The sequence below is a fragment of the Grammomys surdaster genome, unplaced genomic scaffold, assembly GCF_004785775.1.
Source record: "Grammomys surdaster isolate TR1022 unplaced genomic scaffold, NIH_TR_1.0 271, whole genome shotgun sequence".
NCBI lineage: Eukaryota > Metazoa > Chordata > Mammalia > Rodentia > Muridae > Grammomys > Grammomys surdaster.
Genome location: NW_021604712.1, coordinates 9,356,455 through 9,374,231, shown reverse-complemented (window position 1 = coordinate 9,374,231; position 17,777 = coordinate 9,356,455). Strand labels below are relative to the sequence as shown.

At 46.7% G+C, this 17,777-nt stretch overlaps 1 protein-coding gene across 1 annotated transcript in view; it reads left to right on the top strand.

Annotated features, from left to right (window-relative positions):
- Pcsk6 (proprotein convertase subtilisin/kexin type 6) overlaps positions 1-17,777 on the top strand; it is a 183,895-nt gene that overhangs the window by 90,653 nt on the left and 75,465 nt on the right. The window contains exons 8-11 of the mRNA XM_028776685.1: positions 2,410-2,622; positions 6,225-6,325; positions 11,246-11,349; positions 12,827-12,944. Coding sequence (XP_028632518.1) covers positions 2,410-2,622; positions 6,225-6,325; positions 11,246-11,349; positions 12,827-12,944 — 536 coding nt within the window. The remainder of the gene's footprint in view (positions 1-2,409; positions 2,623-6,224; positions 6,326-11,245; positions 11,350-12,826; positions 12,945-17,777) is intronic.

The window sequence follows — 17,777 nt, the reverse complement described above, 5'->3', positions numbered from 1 at the left end:
CTCTCTCTCCTTCCCTCTCTTCCCCCCACCTCTCTCTGTAACTTGACTTCATGTTTGTTACAGTGCTAGACAGTTAACTGACAGACCACCCACCTGCTAGGCCCAAAGACGTGGTTTTTTTTGTTTGTTTTTTTGTTTTTCTTCGAGACAGGGTTTCTCTGTGTAGTCCTGTCTGCCCTGGAACTCACTCTGTAGACCAGGCTAGTCTCGAACTCTCGAACTCAGAAATCCGCCTGCCTCTGCCTCCCAAGTGCTGGGATTAAAGGCATGCACCACCACCGCCCGGCCCAAAGACATTTGTACATGATTCTTTTGTGGCTCGGTGTTCACACATTGAGTCTAGAGCACTATTTAAGCTGTTCTGTATATTTCCAGGATAATATGATTGTTGAACTTTGTGAAATAAGAACATTGTATCTCCAGGCAGTTATGGCGCACGCACGCCTTTAATCCCAGCACTTGGGAGGCAGAAGGTAGGTGGATTTCTGAGTTCCAGGCCAGCCTGGCCTACAGAGTGAGTTCCAGGACAGCCCGGGCTATACAGAGAAACCCTGTCTCGAAAAAACAAAACAAAACAAAACAAAAAGAACATTGTATCAACAGGTTTCTATGAGGTGCAGGGTTGAGAGTGACATTATCTTGTCCATGATTCTCCTAAGGAGTAGATAGGCTCTGATGGGCTAAATGACCTTTTATTTGGATTTTAGTCACTTTCAACTGGCTCTGATTAATCTTTTCCAACAGCTAATTATAGTCTTGCTTTGCTTTATGCTAGGATATCCTCTGAGAAAGCCATCATTAGGCCATTGCATCATGATGTAACCTCATGATAGAGTACTTGCACAAACTCCAATGGCACAGACGCCTTCTCCACACCTAGCTTCTCTGCACCTGTGTGATCCATTGTCGTGACATGGGGCATGACCCAATTCACAGACACACCCACTTTCTTGTTTTGTGCCTTTCTTTTAAAAGTTAACCTATTTCTTAGAATTTCTTCTTTTAGATGTGTGTGTGTGTATTAATGTTTTTCCTTCATGCGTGTATATATACCCCATGCCTGCCTAGTACTTGCAGAGGTCAGAAGAGGGCATCAGATCTACTGGAACAAGAGTTATAGATGATTGTGAGCCACCCAGTGGGTGCTGGGAATTGAACCTAGGACCTCTGCAAGAACAACAAGTGCTCTAAACTGCTGAGCCATTTCTCCAGCCCCAGAAGTTTACTTTTGTTGTGAGGTATAGCTAACCTTTGTGGTAGGCTCTTGAGCATTCAGACACACCTGTTTTGGAGATGCAGAAAGCAAAGTGAATGAGCCAACCTAATGTATCTGGGCTACAGGAGCACCAGGAAACTCCCTGTGGGTTTTGTTGGAAGCCTTAGCCTAGAACTGAAGTCTCTTTAGTCTACAAAAGAGAGTGTCCCACGGCTTCCAGAGCAGGTGGTCCAACTTCCCCAAGGGAAGATTGGCACTCTGAGAAGGGATATAGATGGATTGGGTTATAAATCTGCTTGAAAGACATCTTTAAACTGAGCAGTTGCTTGGATTCAATGTCAGTCCCCTCCCTATGTTAAGAGACTGGGAGGTCCAATTCCTGTTGTGCAGTGTCCCTGGGTCCAGCTGTTGGGAGGGACTTAATCTAGTCTTCCATGAGCTAATCATTAACTAGTGTCTGTGGCTAGGATGACAGGAAGTTCAGTCAGAAACCATTGATCCCATGGGCGTAGTATAGAACAGAGCTGTGGGAACCTGCCTGATCTGCCATTGTCATGAGCTTTCTCTGGTTCATGTACCTGATGAACAAGTGAAGTCACCAGCTTGGGTTGGTGCTGACATCTGACCACCTCAAGGAACTCTAGAGGGACATCGATAGGTAAACAGTGTTGTAGAACAGGATCGTGTTTATCTATTCAGTCTCACCCAGAAGGCACAATTTCTCCTCTCCCCCTTCACCCCTCTTCAAAAATGAGCTGACCCTCCACGAAGCTGATCTCTAAAACTGTTTCAGGAAATCAATGCACTTCTCTCTCAAAACCAGCTCCTGTGACCCATAAAACTTAAACAGTTCTCAATTCTGCCATTGTGTGTTTCTAACCTTGGTCTTACACTTAGTCCCCTTGGTCATCAGCTATGGTAATAGGAATTAGAGACTTTGCACTGGGGTCTAGATTGCCCCATGACAGTCAGAGGGATCTTTTGACCCATCTTTGCCAGGATCATGAGCATCTGTGGTCTTAACACTGTTAACAGCCAAACAGCTCATCTGAAACCCAATAGAACCCTTGGGCAGGACCCATGTGGTCTCAGGGCAACCTTCTCAGCCCTGTGGAGGAACATTGCAGACTGGTGTGAGATGCTTCCATGGTGTCCCACTACAGATGGTAACATCTGTTCTTGCTTCCATGTAGGGCCGCCAAGGTCTGGGCTCCATTTTTGTCTGGGCCTCCGGGAATGGTGGGAGAGAAGGGGACCACTGCTCCTGTGATGGCTACACCAACAGCATCTACACCATCTCCGTGAGCAGCACCACTGAGAACGGCCACAAACCCTGGTACCTGGAGGAATGCTCTTCCACCTTGGCTACCACCTACAGCAGCGGGGCCTTCTACGAACGGAAGATTGTAAGTTCTCTTGTAAGGTCTAAGGCTTCCTTTCCCCAAAAGCCAGTTTGGCCAAGACCAGATTTTGTTGGATCTCAGGTCCCAGCCTAATCCCTCTATGAAGGAGGTCAACCCCAGTGCCTTGGCAGCCGGCCTCAGAGTTAACTATTTAACTTAAGATGTTTGACTCATCTGTGCCCAGAAATGCCAATTAAACCCTCTCTGACTTTAGAGACCTAAAAATGTCATTTAAGAGTGGGGTTCATTGCCATCATATCTCCTTTTAGCTCTCTGAAATTCTGTGGTCACATCCCAGAGTCCAGTTGACCAGTCCTACTCTGATGCATAAAATAGAAAGCTTTGGTTTTATGCTGAAACATTCTGGAAACCCAAGCATTCTAGGCTTCTCCTCTGCCAAGGGACATACCCTAGACACTTGGAAGTAAAGCCACAGGGTTTGCCAGCTTTGCTCACTGCAGTGACTCATTTTTCTTTTATTCTTCTTTGTGGTGATTAAACCCATGGTAGGCAGGAACTCCACTACTGAGCCACTGACTTCTCTTTCAAATGGTAACTGTTTTAGTACATGGATGGAAGTTGTGCTTCTTCCTTCTATACATATTTTCCTGTACTTAAAAGAGGGGTTGTTTCCACTTTAAATTAATGCAGAATTCAAATGCATAGTCATTAAGTTAGTGTGTAGTTGTTTTTAGAATGAGTCTGTAGAGCCGGCCAGGCGTGGTTTGGTTTTAACACTCACCAGAATCTTTTCATTCCCTTTGCTGCTTAGACACATCTTTAGAAATTACTTTCAAGTTTATTTTTACATCTTCCCCCCTGTGAGGGGTACCCAGGCTTCCTGTACCCTGCTTGCTATGCACACATGGAAAGTCAGCCACACCATCATGTTGCAGGCCTGGCAGTGGCCCAGGCTGGCTCATAAAGGTGTTAATTTAAGTGTCTCTTTCCCATCCTGCAGGGTCACCCAGCCCTGGGATGGGCAGTTGAGACTCTGCCATGTCCTATTCACTTAAGCATGGGCTCGTTGAAGCTTTATTAAACAGATGCTTGGGCTGAAACCCAACAAAGGCCTACTGGCTAAATGGATACAAGTGGAAGTAGGCATAATTTGACACATTGTACTGGGGTCTGTCCTCAGCTGCATTCTCAGTGATACTCAGCACTGGACGTGGGACCTGTGGCTTTGTTTACTACCGATCATGCTTCAATGTGCACACATCAGAAATACTTTAATCCCCCTACACACACACACACACACACACACACACACACTTGTTAAAAAGATGATCCTATGTAGTCCAGACTGGATTTGAATTTACTAACTGTATAGTAAAGGCCTTAACTTGAACTCCTCCTGTTCTTCCTGCCTTTGCATTTCAATGATGAAATTACAGTCATGCACCACCACATCTTGCTTTAATTCCTTCTTTTTTTTAAAAAAAAAAAAAAACCCTCCTCCGAGCAATATTACGGATAAGGAAGACATAGTTAGGAGAGGGGGGAGACAAACTTGAGTGTCAGAGCCGCTGTCCTTGGGACTCTGCCCTGAGCATGATGACTATTTTCGTCTGATTACTGGAACCTAATATTTGCTTGAGGCCCCAGAGGTGTTCTGTAAGCCGCTGAGCAAGCGCTCAAGAGGTGGGTGCATCCCAGTCTTGAGTTCAAGTGAGCTCTAATGTCAGTCAAAGCTCCAGCCCCTTGAGTGGAGCTGCAGCATCCACCTGAGCTGAGTGACTCCTCAAGAAGGGGCATGGCTCATGATCAGAGATAAAAACTTCACTTACAGCCTTGGGGACTAGAAACTGAGGGGCAACCATACGCAGAGTTCCAAGCAGGACCCTGGGACTTGGGAGACCTCTGTCCACCTTGTTTCAGCTCCCTCACAGGAGCTCCATTCTTCCCCTAAACTCTCTCCCCTGAGGCTGGAGAGTCAGTCTTGAGCCTCGCTGGCACACAGTTAACTGGAAGTAGGTGCCCTGTTGGGATAGAAAAGGGGTGCTGGGGAGCCAGAAGTCTCTCCTGGGCTGCCCTTCTTCTTTCCCTCAAGGTGGTTTAGTCCTACTGTGTACATCAAGGAAGCTGGTTTCTGCAAAAATACCAGTCAGTTTCTTCCCATGAATGTATGGCTCAGACTAGACACCCCTCTTCTGTCTAGCTACGGCATGACAGAGAAACACTCTCTGTGTGGAAGGATCCCGTTGTTACTGCTGGGGAAATTCATTCTCAAGGATCCCATAAAATGGTCCCATGAGTTACACAGCAAGTGGGTGGGTGAGCTAGTTTCCTGTTGCCACCCTAACAAGTCCAGGAGCTTAGCATCGTAAGGCTGTACAAACAGCCATCTCCCCAACTTGTGGCTCAGAAACGGAGCAGCCTCTCTTGGCTCTCAGCTCCAGATGCACAGGCTGAGGGAAAGGTGTCGGGAGAGCCTCTGGCATTCTGGCGTCTCTGGGGAGGTCCATGCTTATGTAAACTAAACATGATTCAGCTTCTGACTCAGGTCCCCGTTCCCTTGTGGGCTGTTGGATGAAGAGCATTCTTGTTTTTAGTCTCTCTTTCCCTACATCCTTGGTCTGGGTCTCCCCAGCTCCTTAAAGCCAGCCCTGATAGCTGAAATCTTCACATGCCTCACCTCTCCAGCAGATTTTTCCACTCTCCTCTTCCACCTTTACAGCCTTCTGATTCTCTTGGGGCCAGCTGGATAATTCAGAATAATCTTTCTGATTTAAGGTTAGCAACCTTGATTCCACGTGCAGAGTACATAGAATTAAAACCAGGAGCAAAAGTTACAGGGACAATGTTCTCACCCAATACAACTGACCCCATGTGTTGATCCTATGACCTATCCCTATCCCCCCCCTTCATCCTCCCAGGGGAGGTATAAGTCAGGTTAAGCAATTGTGAGGTCCTTGAGTCAGTATCCCATCTTCCTGGAGCCACTCAGATGAAGATAGGCAGAATCCCAGTTGATGGAGTCAGCCATGACTTCCCCCAAAGACCAGCAGCCTCTTGCCCGGCTCATCAGGCCATGTGCTGGCAAGAGCACTTCGGATTCCTCTGGGAGGGATGTCTGTCCCCAGTCCCGATCCTTACCTTCCAGCTAAAAGTAGAAACACCATCTGGGCTCCTGAACACTTCAGGACCCAGGTTTTCAGCACCCATGAAGTCCTGGGTCATTGAGCTTAGCTCTTTGGGTGAGATCAGATTTCGTGCATCTCATGGTGCCATGCAGGAAGAAGGGCCAGCAGAGAATCCATTGCATCTCACCTTGCCCACTTGTCTGCACAGGCTTCAGTGGTCTTCAGGAATCAGCTGAGTTGACCCCTTATAAAAGCGTACCCTGTGCTCCTAGATACTTGTCTGGCCTGCTGCGCCTCTCTATTTTCACTCTGGGAGATTTGACTGTGCTATAGCATGGCTGCAGTTTTGCATGTAAGTGCAAAGCCTGGAAGAGCCAGACAACAGGTTTGTCTCATGCCTTTCCTGTCATTGGCACCCAAAGTCATTCTCTCCAGTTGGCAGCATGCCAGAGGCCTCAGTATTCTCAGAGGGAACTGGTCTCTCCAGCATCCTGCTTCACACATCTCTCTTTCATACAGGTCACCACGGATCTGCGTCAGCGCTGCACCGACGGCCACACTGGGACATCAGTCTCAGCCCCCATGGTGGCTGGCATCATTGCCTTGGCTCTAGAAGCAAAGTAAGTTCCAACCTTTCTTCTTTTCCTTTGAAAAGGTGTCTCTACACTGGTGGCACATACCTCACGTCAGACCTAGCATCCTGAAAATTTTAAATGACAAGTTCAGCTACAGAAAGCCCAGTTCCATTGCCATGTACCCATCACTGACAATCACCAGAATTTTGTCACCTTCCCCAACTGAAGTCTTGTCACCATTAAACATTAAGTCTCTGTATTGGTCTGCCTCGGCTGCCATAGAAAGTTGTTTATACAGTAGGAATGTGTGACCTCAGAGTTCCTGCTAGACTGTTGCGACAATAGGATTGGTATCTCCTTGGCTTGCTATTGGACACCTCCAATTGCTGCTTACCAATGACCTCATTGGCCTGAATTATCCTTTCTTAAGCCCTATTTTGAAATACAAGTTATGTTCTGAGGAGCAGGGCTTAGGACTCATGTGCTACAATCCAGGATCCAGCCCATAATACTTCCTCTCCTTCAGCCACTAACAACCATGCTGCTTCCTGTCTATGAACTTGATGACTCTTAAGTAACTCATGTAACAGAACCATACAGTTCACACCACACATTTCTAATCCTAAAACCCCACATCCAAAGTGTTCCAAAAACCTGAATGTTTCTTAGTGCTGACATCACACTCAGAAAGTGTCTGGAGGAGTTTTGGACTTTGGATTTTTCAGGTTAAAGACATTGGACTCATGAAGTCTATGCAGATACTCCAAAGTACAGAATCTGTAATACCCTTTAGCATTTTGGATGAGGATGCCCTGCCTGTTCTGTCCTTTGTGGTTTTGGTATATTTCATTTAACATGATGTCATGGGTGTTTAACTGTGCTGTGGTCTATGTCAGAATTTCCTACCTTTTTTAGGCCGTTCTCGAAGTGGTTTCTTCTCTGCATAATGCCTATTGTCTGTTCCTCTTTGTAGGACCTCAGGAGCTATGTGAGCTGGAGCTCTCCACTCATAACTATGAACCCAAACTGTGCTCATGTGTCTGAGCTCTCCGTTCATAACCATGCACCCAAACTGTGCCCTAGGCTTCTTCTTTTTCCCTGAACCTTGCTTCCTAAACTGACAATGACAAGGGACCAACTTTCTAAGTCTCACGAAATCTGGAGTTATAAATGTATGAATGAGTCAGAATATGAGTCATTTTTTTCATCAGTGTGACAAGAGATTCATTTGGCTCACAGTTTGAAGGGATATGGTTCATCATGGTGTAGAAGTCATGGAAACCTGGGCTCTGTGGTGACAATGGCCTATGGCACAGCTTTTTACTTCTTGGCAGATCAAGGAATACTTTTAGACCAGGCTTAAACTATAACCTTTAAGGTCTATCCTTACAACCTCCAGTGACCTATTTCTTGCTGGCAGACTCATTCTATGAAAGGTTCCAGAGCCTTCCCCCTTAAAAATCAATGCCATCAGCCAGAGACCAAGTATTCAAACTTGTGAGTCTATGAGGAGACATTCCCCATCCAAATAAAAACACCTTGTGTACAATTGTGGAGTCAGAAACAGTTTAGACAGCAACTGTCACATAACAACCCAACATTTGCAGTAATCCGTTGTTTTAGATGAGTTTTTAAGTGATTCAGAGAGAATATTTGAGATGTGTAAATCCTTGTAATTATGCTTGCGTGCTGATTTCCACTCAGCTAAAGACCAAAATACTCAAATGCTACCAATTTCACAAAAACAGCTAAATATCCCTCCCCCCCAAATATTAGCTTCTGTGTCCTGGGGCTCTGCAGTAATTAGTTACTTGTGTGGAAAGTTGCATTCTCATACTTAGCAATTCATCACTCTCTATTTTCCTTCATTCCTTATTGAAAGCATGCAAGGAATTTTGTTAGTCAGACCTAAATAGAAAACACACCGTGCTTCATGACCAGTTTCCCCAGGAAACGTGCCTGTGAACCAGAGGAAACTAACAACAGGTCAGAGATTTGCAGGTATAGTTCAAGCAAACCTCACTTAAGGGAGAATTTACTTAGAAATTTCTGGATTTATTGGTCTAGGGTAGCGAAAATGGTGTCTAGGGACTCAGGCTGAGTTTAGGACACTTGGAGACTGCAGTGCCCAACAGGTCCGGGCAGCATTGTCTCTGCATTGCCTTCTCTCTTCTCTTAGCATCATAGATGATGGTCCTAGGACAGTGGTTCTCAACCTGTGGGTTGCAACCCCTACAGGGTCATACATCAGATGTTTACATTGTGATTGAGAACAGTAGCAAAATTATAGTTCTGGAGTAGCAATGAAATAAGTTTATGGCTGGAGGTCACCACAACATGAGGAACTGTATTAAAGGGTCACAGCATTTGGAAGGTTGAGATCCACTATCCTAGAGGAAGACACTCCAGTGGAGATGGAAGGATCTGTGGACTTCAGAAGATAAGAATGAGGTCAGCAGGCAATCTAAGACTTCTCCCTAGCTTAGTGCAAATTCCAAATATCCCACCCACCTCTGGACTAGGGCTATAGAATGCTTCTCTAGAATGGGTCAAGTCCCAAGTTCAATTTCTGTACAGAAAGGAGGAAGGAGAAATCTACTTTAAACACTCACTATATCTCAGACATCCCTGAAAGGGAAAGGAAAAAAAAAGATTATTTCCCACATCATGTAGTCAACAAGGACCACAGCCATATCATCTCTGTTTGAACTCAGAAGCCTGACCCCTTGACCACACCCCAGGAGTTGGCCTGGGGTGACTTAGGGCCTCAGAATCTTTCTCTAGGCCTAAGGATGGCCTCTGGAACCTCATGAGGGAGTAGACAGAGGATCAGGAGAGGACATCTGAGCAGCCTATGTCCGGACAGGAACCTGGAGACTGGGTAGATGGATGTGGTGAGACAGGGGTGAGAGGGTAGTGGGGAGAGCAAGCAGGCAGAACAACAAGAACAGAGGTGTCCATGGGAATGACTCAATAAGCAAAATGTGATCAATCCATGAAGCAGAGTATTAGTCACCATCAAAAAGGGGAGAAACTCACTGTGCAGTGGTGGCACACACCTTTAATCCCAGCACTTTGGAGGCAGAGGCAGGCAGATCTTTGCAAGTTCAAGGCCAGCCTGGTCTATGGAGTAAGTTCTAGGTCAGCCAAGATAGAGAAACAACACAGAGAAACCCTGACTCAAAAAACAAACCAATAAAAAAAAAGGAAGAAAGAAAAAGGAAACTAGTACATGTTTAGTGGGGATGAACCTTGAAGATGCTGTCCTAAGTGAGATAAGACAAATTTATTATTATTGTTATAATTATTGTTGTTGTTGTTTATTTTCTAATAGATGCCTTTTAAAAGCCACGTGTATAGGACTAGAAGGCAGAGTGATTGTGGGTGATTGGCAGGGGTGGGGAAAGCTGCATGGAGACTTGGTGTTTGATGGTGTTTCAGTTTGGAGAGATGAAAAGTTCTGGGGTGGTTTTAGAGGGTGAAGATGGTTGTCCATCAGTGTGACTGTACCTAACGTCCCTGAACTGTATTTAATGATGAAGATGGTAAATTAAAGTCTATGGGTTGCTTTAGCCCACACTTGAGGCATCTGAAAATGTGTGCATTACTCTGGGCCTGAGCAGACATGGTCTAGCTAAGGTGGCAGCCAGGGCCGAGTGGATTTCCTCACACAAAGCCATTCTTACTAGCAGCTGCTCTTCCAGGTGGCACTTGAGTCCCCCAGTCCTGGGCTCACCTCTGCTGTAGGAGCACGTGTAGCACAGGCAAGCATCCGTAACAGACAGACATGGACATAGAGTAAGCTCCTGGGACAGTCCTGAGGACTATCTTGGTCATTCGCATTTCAACGGTTCTGGAAAGATAGAATGGAGGGGATAAAGGGGTGCTCATTTGTCCTTAGCTAATATTCCGATCAAAAGATACTTTAGATACATATCCATTTAATAAAGCATTTATAGGTATTTCTTGGTTCCGCTGCGGGTGGACCCGTGAACGTGTATGTTAAGCTTTTCACCCAGCTGTTAGTCTCACATTGCAAAAGACATATTCCTGCTCGTGGTGAGTCTGATGTAGCTGTTGCATGGACTCTATTTAAAGCATCCCTTGCAGAAGGCTTCTGTGTTCAGATATCCAGATTCCATGACAACTAATGCAGAAGAGAAGACAGGAGTAGGGGTTTCATTTTCTGCTTTTCTCTACTCGGTGATAGTTATGAAAAACACAATTTTCAACAAATACAAATCTGGGACTCTGTGGAGTATAAAATTGTCCCTGAAAGACTCTGAGTGCTACCATACTAACATTTATATATCTTAGACGTTGCACAGGTGGTGTGGTGGCCTTTTACCCTAGAAGCTATTTCGAATTGGAAGTGACAATAAGAATAGCCAGGACCAAACTTAGCCCTCCCAGATAGTGTAACCCAGGCTCATCGCTGGGTGCTAAGCAATTAGATGGGCAGCAGAATGATGGAGCCCGATTTCAGAGGTGTTTAAAAATCCTAGAAATTGAGTATTCGATTGACACTGGAGGCCATGCGTTCTTGGATGGCACATTTCTGTGTACACTGAGAAGAAGTGTTGTATGTTTAGAATCCCTACAGCCTGCAGCCCGGCTTGCCCTTAGAATGGAGCCCAGCTTAGCATACCCTTATGCGTGGTGACAGAATTGCTCCATGCACTTGATAAGCGTTTTCAGTAACCTTAAAGTTCTCTTTTCTCCACCTCCAAAATGCCTGTTATGAACTCAGGCTAGTGTGGTGGTCGGACTGGGTTTCTCGTGCCTCTAAATTTTAAGACTCTTAGAACTCTTTCAGCTCAGGGTCCAGTTGCTGGAAGCCGTTGTTGCAAAGCGAACCCTTATGGAGGTGTGCAAGCTGAGCTTTGGGCTGCCTCCCATACCTCCTTGGAAAGTCTTGCCCAGTCAGCACCAGTGACTCCAATGGTCTCTGCTATGTCATTGCAGCAACCAGTTGACCTGGCGGGATGTGCAGCACCTGCTAGTGAAGACGTCACGGCCAGCCCATCTGAAGGCAAACGACTGGAAAGTCAACGGAGCTGGGCATAAAGGTGCGGGTGCTCCTGGTGGGCTGGGAGAGGCGCTCTGGTGACCCTTGAGGAAGCCCAAATAACATTCACTGTTATCATAGACTATGTGTTGCAGAAATTTAAAGTGCTTGGCAATGATTTTAGAAGAGTTTTCCCAGAGCACACCCTGGCGTGAAGGGATAGCCTCCGTGTCTCAGAATCCAGGTCCCTAAACGCCAAGTTTGCCATGCCCATAGCAAGCTTAATAGTCTTGTTTCCTTCGCTCCCTGATTTCTGTTTTTCACAAAGAAATGTGATTTGCAAGGCAACTTAGAAGCCAGCTGTGAAGGCATGTGCCTGCATTCCCCGCATTTGGGACGTTGTAGTGTGGGGACTATGAGTTCAAAGCCCTTTTGGTGCTCACTTTCAGTTTTCCTGTCTGTACAAAAGACGACATTGAGATAGCTGTGTAACTTCCTTCTGATCTGTAAACCTGCTGCCAGCTAGCTAGCCTCTTTGTGATAGAAGTAACTAAAGGCGTACAGGGCCTCTGTCATCTCAGTGTGGTAACTTTGCTTCATGATCAGGACATGATTTGGGGTCTCTGAAAAGGAAGTTGACAGGTAGTACTTGAAAAATGTTTCTGTCAGCCATGATGTGTCAGAGAGAACTTGTCCCCTTTTCTGAAGCTCAAGTCCAGCTATTATGACGCCACGCCTGATACCGCTATCTGTGCATATAGGTCAAGCACTACCTCTGTGAGTAGCAGGGGACACTCCACTGAATAAAGAGGTCATTGACTGAGCCTCATCTATCTTCATTTGCAGCTGGTGGTGTACTGTAACATTGCCCTCCATTTCCATCTTGGTCTAATTAAGAGGAAAATAGATTGCATTGGGTCTTGACCTTGCCCTGAAATTAAGCTTCAAAACCTCCTCTCTTGGCCAAATCTAATCCTGGGTCCACCCAGCCCCACAAGCACTCCTGACTGTGTGCTGCTGTCCTGAGAACCCTGAGAGTCAGTAGCAGGAGAAAAGTGTTTTAAAAACAACAGTTTTCCTCTCCTTATTGTATCTGTTACACATCACAGTCATGTGCCTGGATTTTTTAAGGGTTGCTGGAGATTCTACCCCGGGCCTGTGCAAGCCAAGCCCAGTACCAACACCTAGGCCTCTCGGGCTTTTGGATTTGTTTCTCTTGTCTAGTCTGAGTTTCAGGAGCACACATGGTGGCAGGTCTTCCTAACATAAAGAAACCCAACCTTATCCTCCCAAAAGAAAGTTCTGGACTCTCTCCCAGAATGGGATACATGTCCCAGCCAGCCCTCCTGAACCAAAAGAGTTCAGTTCAGAGGGTAATGAAGCTGGACCTGTGACCAACTCTCAGGGGCAACTGTCATCACCTTGGAGGGACCCTGAGGTGACAGCTGCTGTATACTCCTGAGATCCATAGAGTTGGGGAATGGCTCTCTTCCTGGGGGAAGCAAGAGAAGCTGGATCTGAAGGCCCTGTTTTTTCAGTTAGCCATCTCTATGGGTTTGGCTTGGTGGATGCCGAAGCTCTGGTCCTAGAGGCAAGGAAGTGGACGGCAGTACCATCCCAGCACGTGTGCGTGGCAGCCGCAGACAAAAGGCCCAGGTAAGGCTCTGCTCTGACTCCATGAGACCTGGCTATGTAGCAGGGGTAGGGAGAGGTGTCTAACCCTACATCTCTTTACACATAGCCAGGAAGGATCGCATGGGCAGTTTCCAGCTAGATGTCCTTGAGTTTTCTCTTAACGTATTGTGCAGCTAGGAGAGATGCTTATCCAGATCGACTGTTTAGAGGCCTCCTGTCCTTTTGTGGCAGATTTTGTGCCAGTGTAGAGGATCTGTTTCTCAGGGTGAGTCCCACAGCCTTGTATTAGAAAGTCTCATCCATGGGGTTACCATAGCCAAGAGATCAGAGATCTGCTTTGCCCACAGGGATACAAGAGTAGCAGCCGCAGGGTCTTTCCTGTTCCACCTGCTAGAGGTTGTCACCATAGCCACAGCCCGACCCCATTGCCCTAGAGCTTGTGTGTGAACAGGAGCAGTGAGGCCTGCCCCTTCTCTGTAGCAGGCCAGTGGGGGGAGGGGCTCACGGACTACACAGCATCTCTACATTGCTTCTATCCGGCCCCATAAACCTTCTGAAGGCTTAAGCACTGGAATGTTTAAGCAGGCCCCAAGCAGGGGGCTGCAGGACCCTGGCGTCATCTCCTTTTCTGTGCTCCCCTTTGGAGGAAGTGTTTTTAAACCAGTTAACATAGGTTGGTTGGGACAAAAACAACAGAGAACACACTGTGACATGGATCTGACGGGAAGATGGCCACTTGGTTCAGAAGTCAGATTATCCCTGAACTGTGTCATTGTGGCTGTGCTTTCTAAGAGTGTGAACATGATGTTTTGTTACCTTTGGGAAGTACACACTTGAACAAGACTCGATGGGGTAATTAGCAGGGCTGGAGAAAGGTAGCTCTCGATGGACACCTGCCTAGCACGTGTAAAGCCCTTGGTTCCATCTCCAGCAGGAAAAAATGAAAACCCCCAAACCAGGGATAGCTCAGTCAGTAAGAGAGCTGAAGCTTCTCAAGCATCAGGACCTGACTTTGGACAACCAGAACCCACATGAATCTGTTCGTGACGGCACACATTTGTAGCCTTAGCACTGGGAGGTAGAGAGACAAAAGCATCCTCAGAAATTGCTGACCAGCTAGTCTAGGCAGTGAACTCTGGGTTTAATGACTCTGTCTCAAAAGATAAGGGGACAGCAATAGTGGAAGACACCTGTGTCAACCTCTGACATGGGGCTAGGGCAGCAAGATACACTGTTTTATCTACAAATGCATCTCTTCCATGAACACGCACACCTCTTAGATTAAGCTCTCTTGACACCCGATGTTGAGAGTTGTGTTTTGTAAGCACACCTTGAAAACTCTGGGAGTTCAGAGAACACTTGCTGGATGAATAGCCACGATCAAAACACGATGTTTCCAGCTTGTGGCTAATTGGGCCCACCGCTACTGGGGCCATCACTCTAAGACCAGACAGGTCTACCAAGCAGGAAGCAGGTCCCAGTGTGGGCTTCTTCGGGCTTCATTTCCTCTCAAAAGCATGTGTGCTAAGCTTAAGAAGGATAGAGCCATGGTGGGATAAAGGAGGCCTTTGCCTATGCTGACTTTGTCTGCTGGGAGCCGCCACTTAGGGGAGCCTGGCTCTTGCTGTCCTGTCTGACCTGCAGTACTGGCCACCTCCCTCCCACCCGGCACCCCAGCGGGGCAGCTCCTGAATGAAGCATTCTTTTCCTGCCAGAAATCTGTTTAAGATGATCAAGTGGTGCCTAGGTGGCGAGTGGTTGTTTTTATTTTTATTTTATTTTGTTTTCTGAGTGAAAGCACACAGAGTCTAGACAGCATAGGTTGAGGGAACCCACCGTAACATACAGTATGACATTGTTCCTGTCCTTTGAGGAAAGTAAGGACCCTGCAAACTCCAAAAGGGAACAAGAATCGGACTTCTGTTTCTAAAGGAAAATCCTCTTTCCCCTCCGCTGTTTCTGACTCTGTCTGGAATTTTCAGCCAACCTCCAGTCTCAGACCGCCTGCCCGACTCCAACACTTGATTGTTCCCAAGGACATAAGGGCCTTCAGAGGGGTCAGTATCACCTGGAGTAGGGGACAGATAGCCTCTCTCTACCACTGTGTCACCTCCTGCAGAGCTGAAGGTCTCCTGCAATCAGGTTACAGGAGAGGGGTTCAGGCATCTGTACCTGGAATGCTGACACACACCCCACCTCCCACCCTCAGTTTTACCCCACCCCCCACCCCCATCTCTTAGCTGCAAGCCTCCCATACCCAGCTTTCCTCAGCTGAGATCACCTGTCTTTAAATGGCCAGGAAGTTTCCCATACAGACGATTGCTTTTACCACCACCACCACCACCACCACCACCACCACCACCACCACCACTCAGGCCCCATTGACTGCTCTGGGCCTCCTTCTGTGTTCTTCTCTTGATAGAACCTAGGCTTTTATGCCTTAAATCTGGCCTCAGCTGCTTCCCATGCCCCTGCAGAGTGAGCACAAGAGAGCAAGAGGGAGAGAGAGAGAAAACTGGAGGAGAGAGGAATGGGCCAGAGAGCGAGAACATCTGTGTGTATACTATGTATTGAATGGGGCATGTTGATCTTTTTTTTCCTCTTGATGAAAGGAAGTGCTACCCCGCTGTGACCAAAGGTCAAAGCATTATGTGCACCAGACTTTAAGTTCAGAGTCTGGAAGGCATTATGGCTGCACCTACTAGCTCTAGGGTGATGTGTAGGGTCCTGAGTTGGAATAGCTAGGGTATTATTGGAGCATTCATCCCTCTGTGTAGGACAACTCCTGTCCCAGCCCTGAGTGTGATACCTCCTCCTTCTGAACAGGGTAGGTCCTCCTGTGACTCAGAAAAACAGAACCTCACTAACCAGGACAGTGACTGACAAGGACTCCCCTTGCTGCTCACCCAGCCTTGCTTAAAAACTAGCATCAAGCCACTGTGCCCCCAAAAGACCACAGGGTACTGGCACTCAGTAGCCTCTGGCACCCCTCTGTTGAGTGACTTTGTCCTGTGTGCCCTTGAATGGTTAGCTCAGGCTGAAAGGAGCAGAGAGGCTGACAGCAGGGAGTAGGAAGGGCTGCAGCATGTGTTCCGCCTATGATGACTGTCACAACAGATACAGGATCACCCCACACACACAAACACACACAACCCACACACATGCACGCACGCCCCAAGAGAATGCTAACCTTGGTTCTTTGTAATCTGAAGAAAAAGCTTCCCTGGTGTAGAGAAGAACTATCTTGATGGGACTCAGGGTGTTTCTAATCTGGACACTGAATGTCTAGGGACACTTGCCTTTAAGTAAAAGTATGTTAGGGTAAGGTCAGGGAACCCATCAGGAGAGAGGACCACTGAAAGAGTGTCTTAGGTGACAGGCCCTCTGCTCTTACTGAACCTTGCTGGGTAGATTCCACAGCCTGTTGTCCCTACCTGACCCCCAAACCCCACAATAGTCAGGACTAGAACAAAAGCTTCCTCCACAGGGGCCATAGTGCAAGGCTGTCATGGACAGTTTTCCCACAGGTGCTAACTCTAATGAAAGAACAGTGGACAGTCATGTGACCCTAAGGACAGCAGAGGCTCCCTTGTTAGGGTCCTGTGGATATTACTGGGTGAAAACCTAAGTGTGACCTGGATCACTGTTCCTGTGATATCCAAGCACACGCAGGTTAAGGATACCCTTACCTGCTTTGGGTCACAGGTAATTTTAATCTATTTAGAGCCATGGTTCTCAACTTCCTCTTGCTGCAACCCTTTGATACAGTTCCTCATGTTGTGGTGACTCCCAACCACAAAATTACTTTTGTTACTACTTTGTAACTGTAATTTTGCTACTGTCATGAATCTTAATGTAAATGGACCCGAGTTTTCCAATGGTCTTAGGTGACCTCCGTGAAAGAAAGGGTCATTCATCCCCAAAGGGGTAGAAACGCACAGGTTGAGAACCGCTGACTTAGTGCCTTTCTTCTGTGAAAGGATGGTAAAGGGATCATAAGGCATGACTTCTGTCTGTGCTGAATGGCTTAGAATCTCTGTGAAGAGAAGGGCAAAGTGAATCCTTTCATAGCTTTTATTCAAGTGAAAAAGAAAGCCAAGCCTAGTATATATAATTCCTGTGAATTATTAAAATCACAGTTGACCCATTGGGTTTTCTGGTCAGTACTTCCCTGCATTTTAAAAATTCCAGACTCTGTGAAGCAGTCTGTGACATCTATTGTAGTAAAAGATATTTTAAAAATATCCCCGTGTGGGGTTTCTTCCTGCCTTTGACCATTTATGTTCCTGGATAAAAGACACACACACAGCCTTTATATTTTAATATGCCTTAAGCAGCACTATAGCTGGACAGCTGCCTACCCTCCATGCTGTTAGATTCTACCTCCCCATCCATTTCCCAAGTTATTACTTTCTATGTTCCATCTGGACTGCTCTTTTCTCTAACCAGGCAGCCCTCTGAGCCATGTTCTCTTGGTCCTTAGCTCATGGGGGCTCCCTCTCTCTCTCTCTCCTCCTTCCTCATGGTCCCTAGCCCAGGAAACCTAAACCCCACCTGTGTCTCTTCTCCCCAGCTATTGGCTGCTGCTGTCTTTATTTACCAATCAGAATTAACTGGGGGCATGGTTCCTCAGTGTCTTATTTGTGGACTCTCTCATCTTTGGGGCAAACAATTTTGGGGCATGCAAATTAGCATTAAAATACAAGCACCATTAGACCAATCCAGTACAACCCATGGCTTCCAACTTGATGGTGAAGAGGCTACAACAAGAAAAGTCAGCTAAGCCAGCAGAAAGCAAGAGAACATAATACGTGTGGGTCTTAAAGCTTTGCTGCTTTTGAAGACTTCCATTCA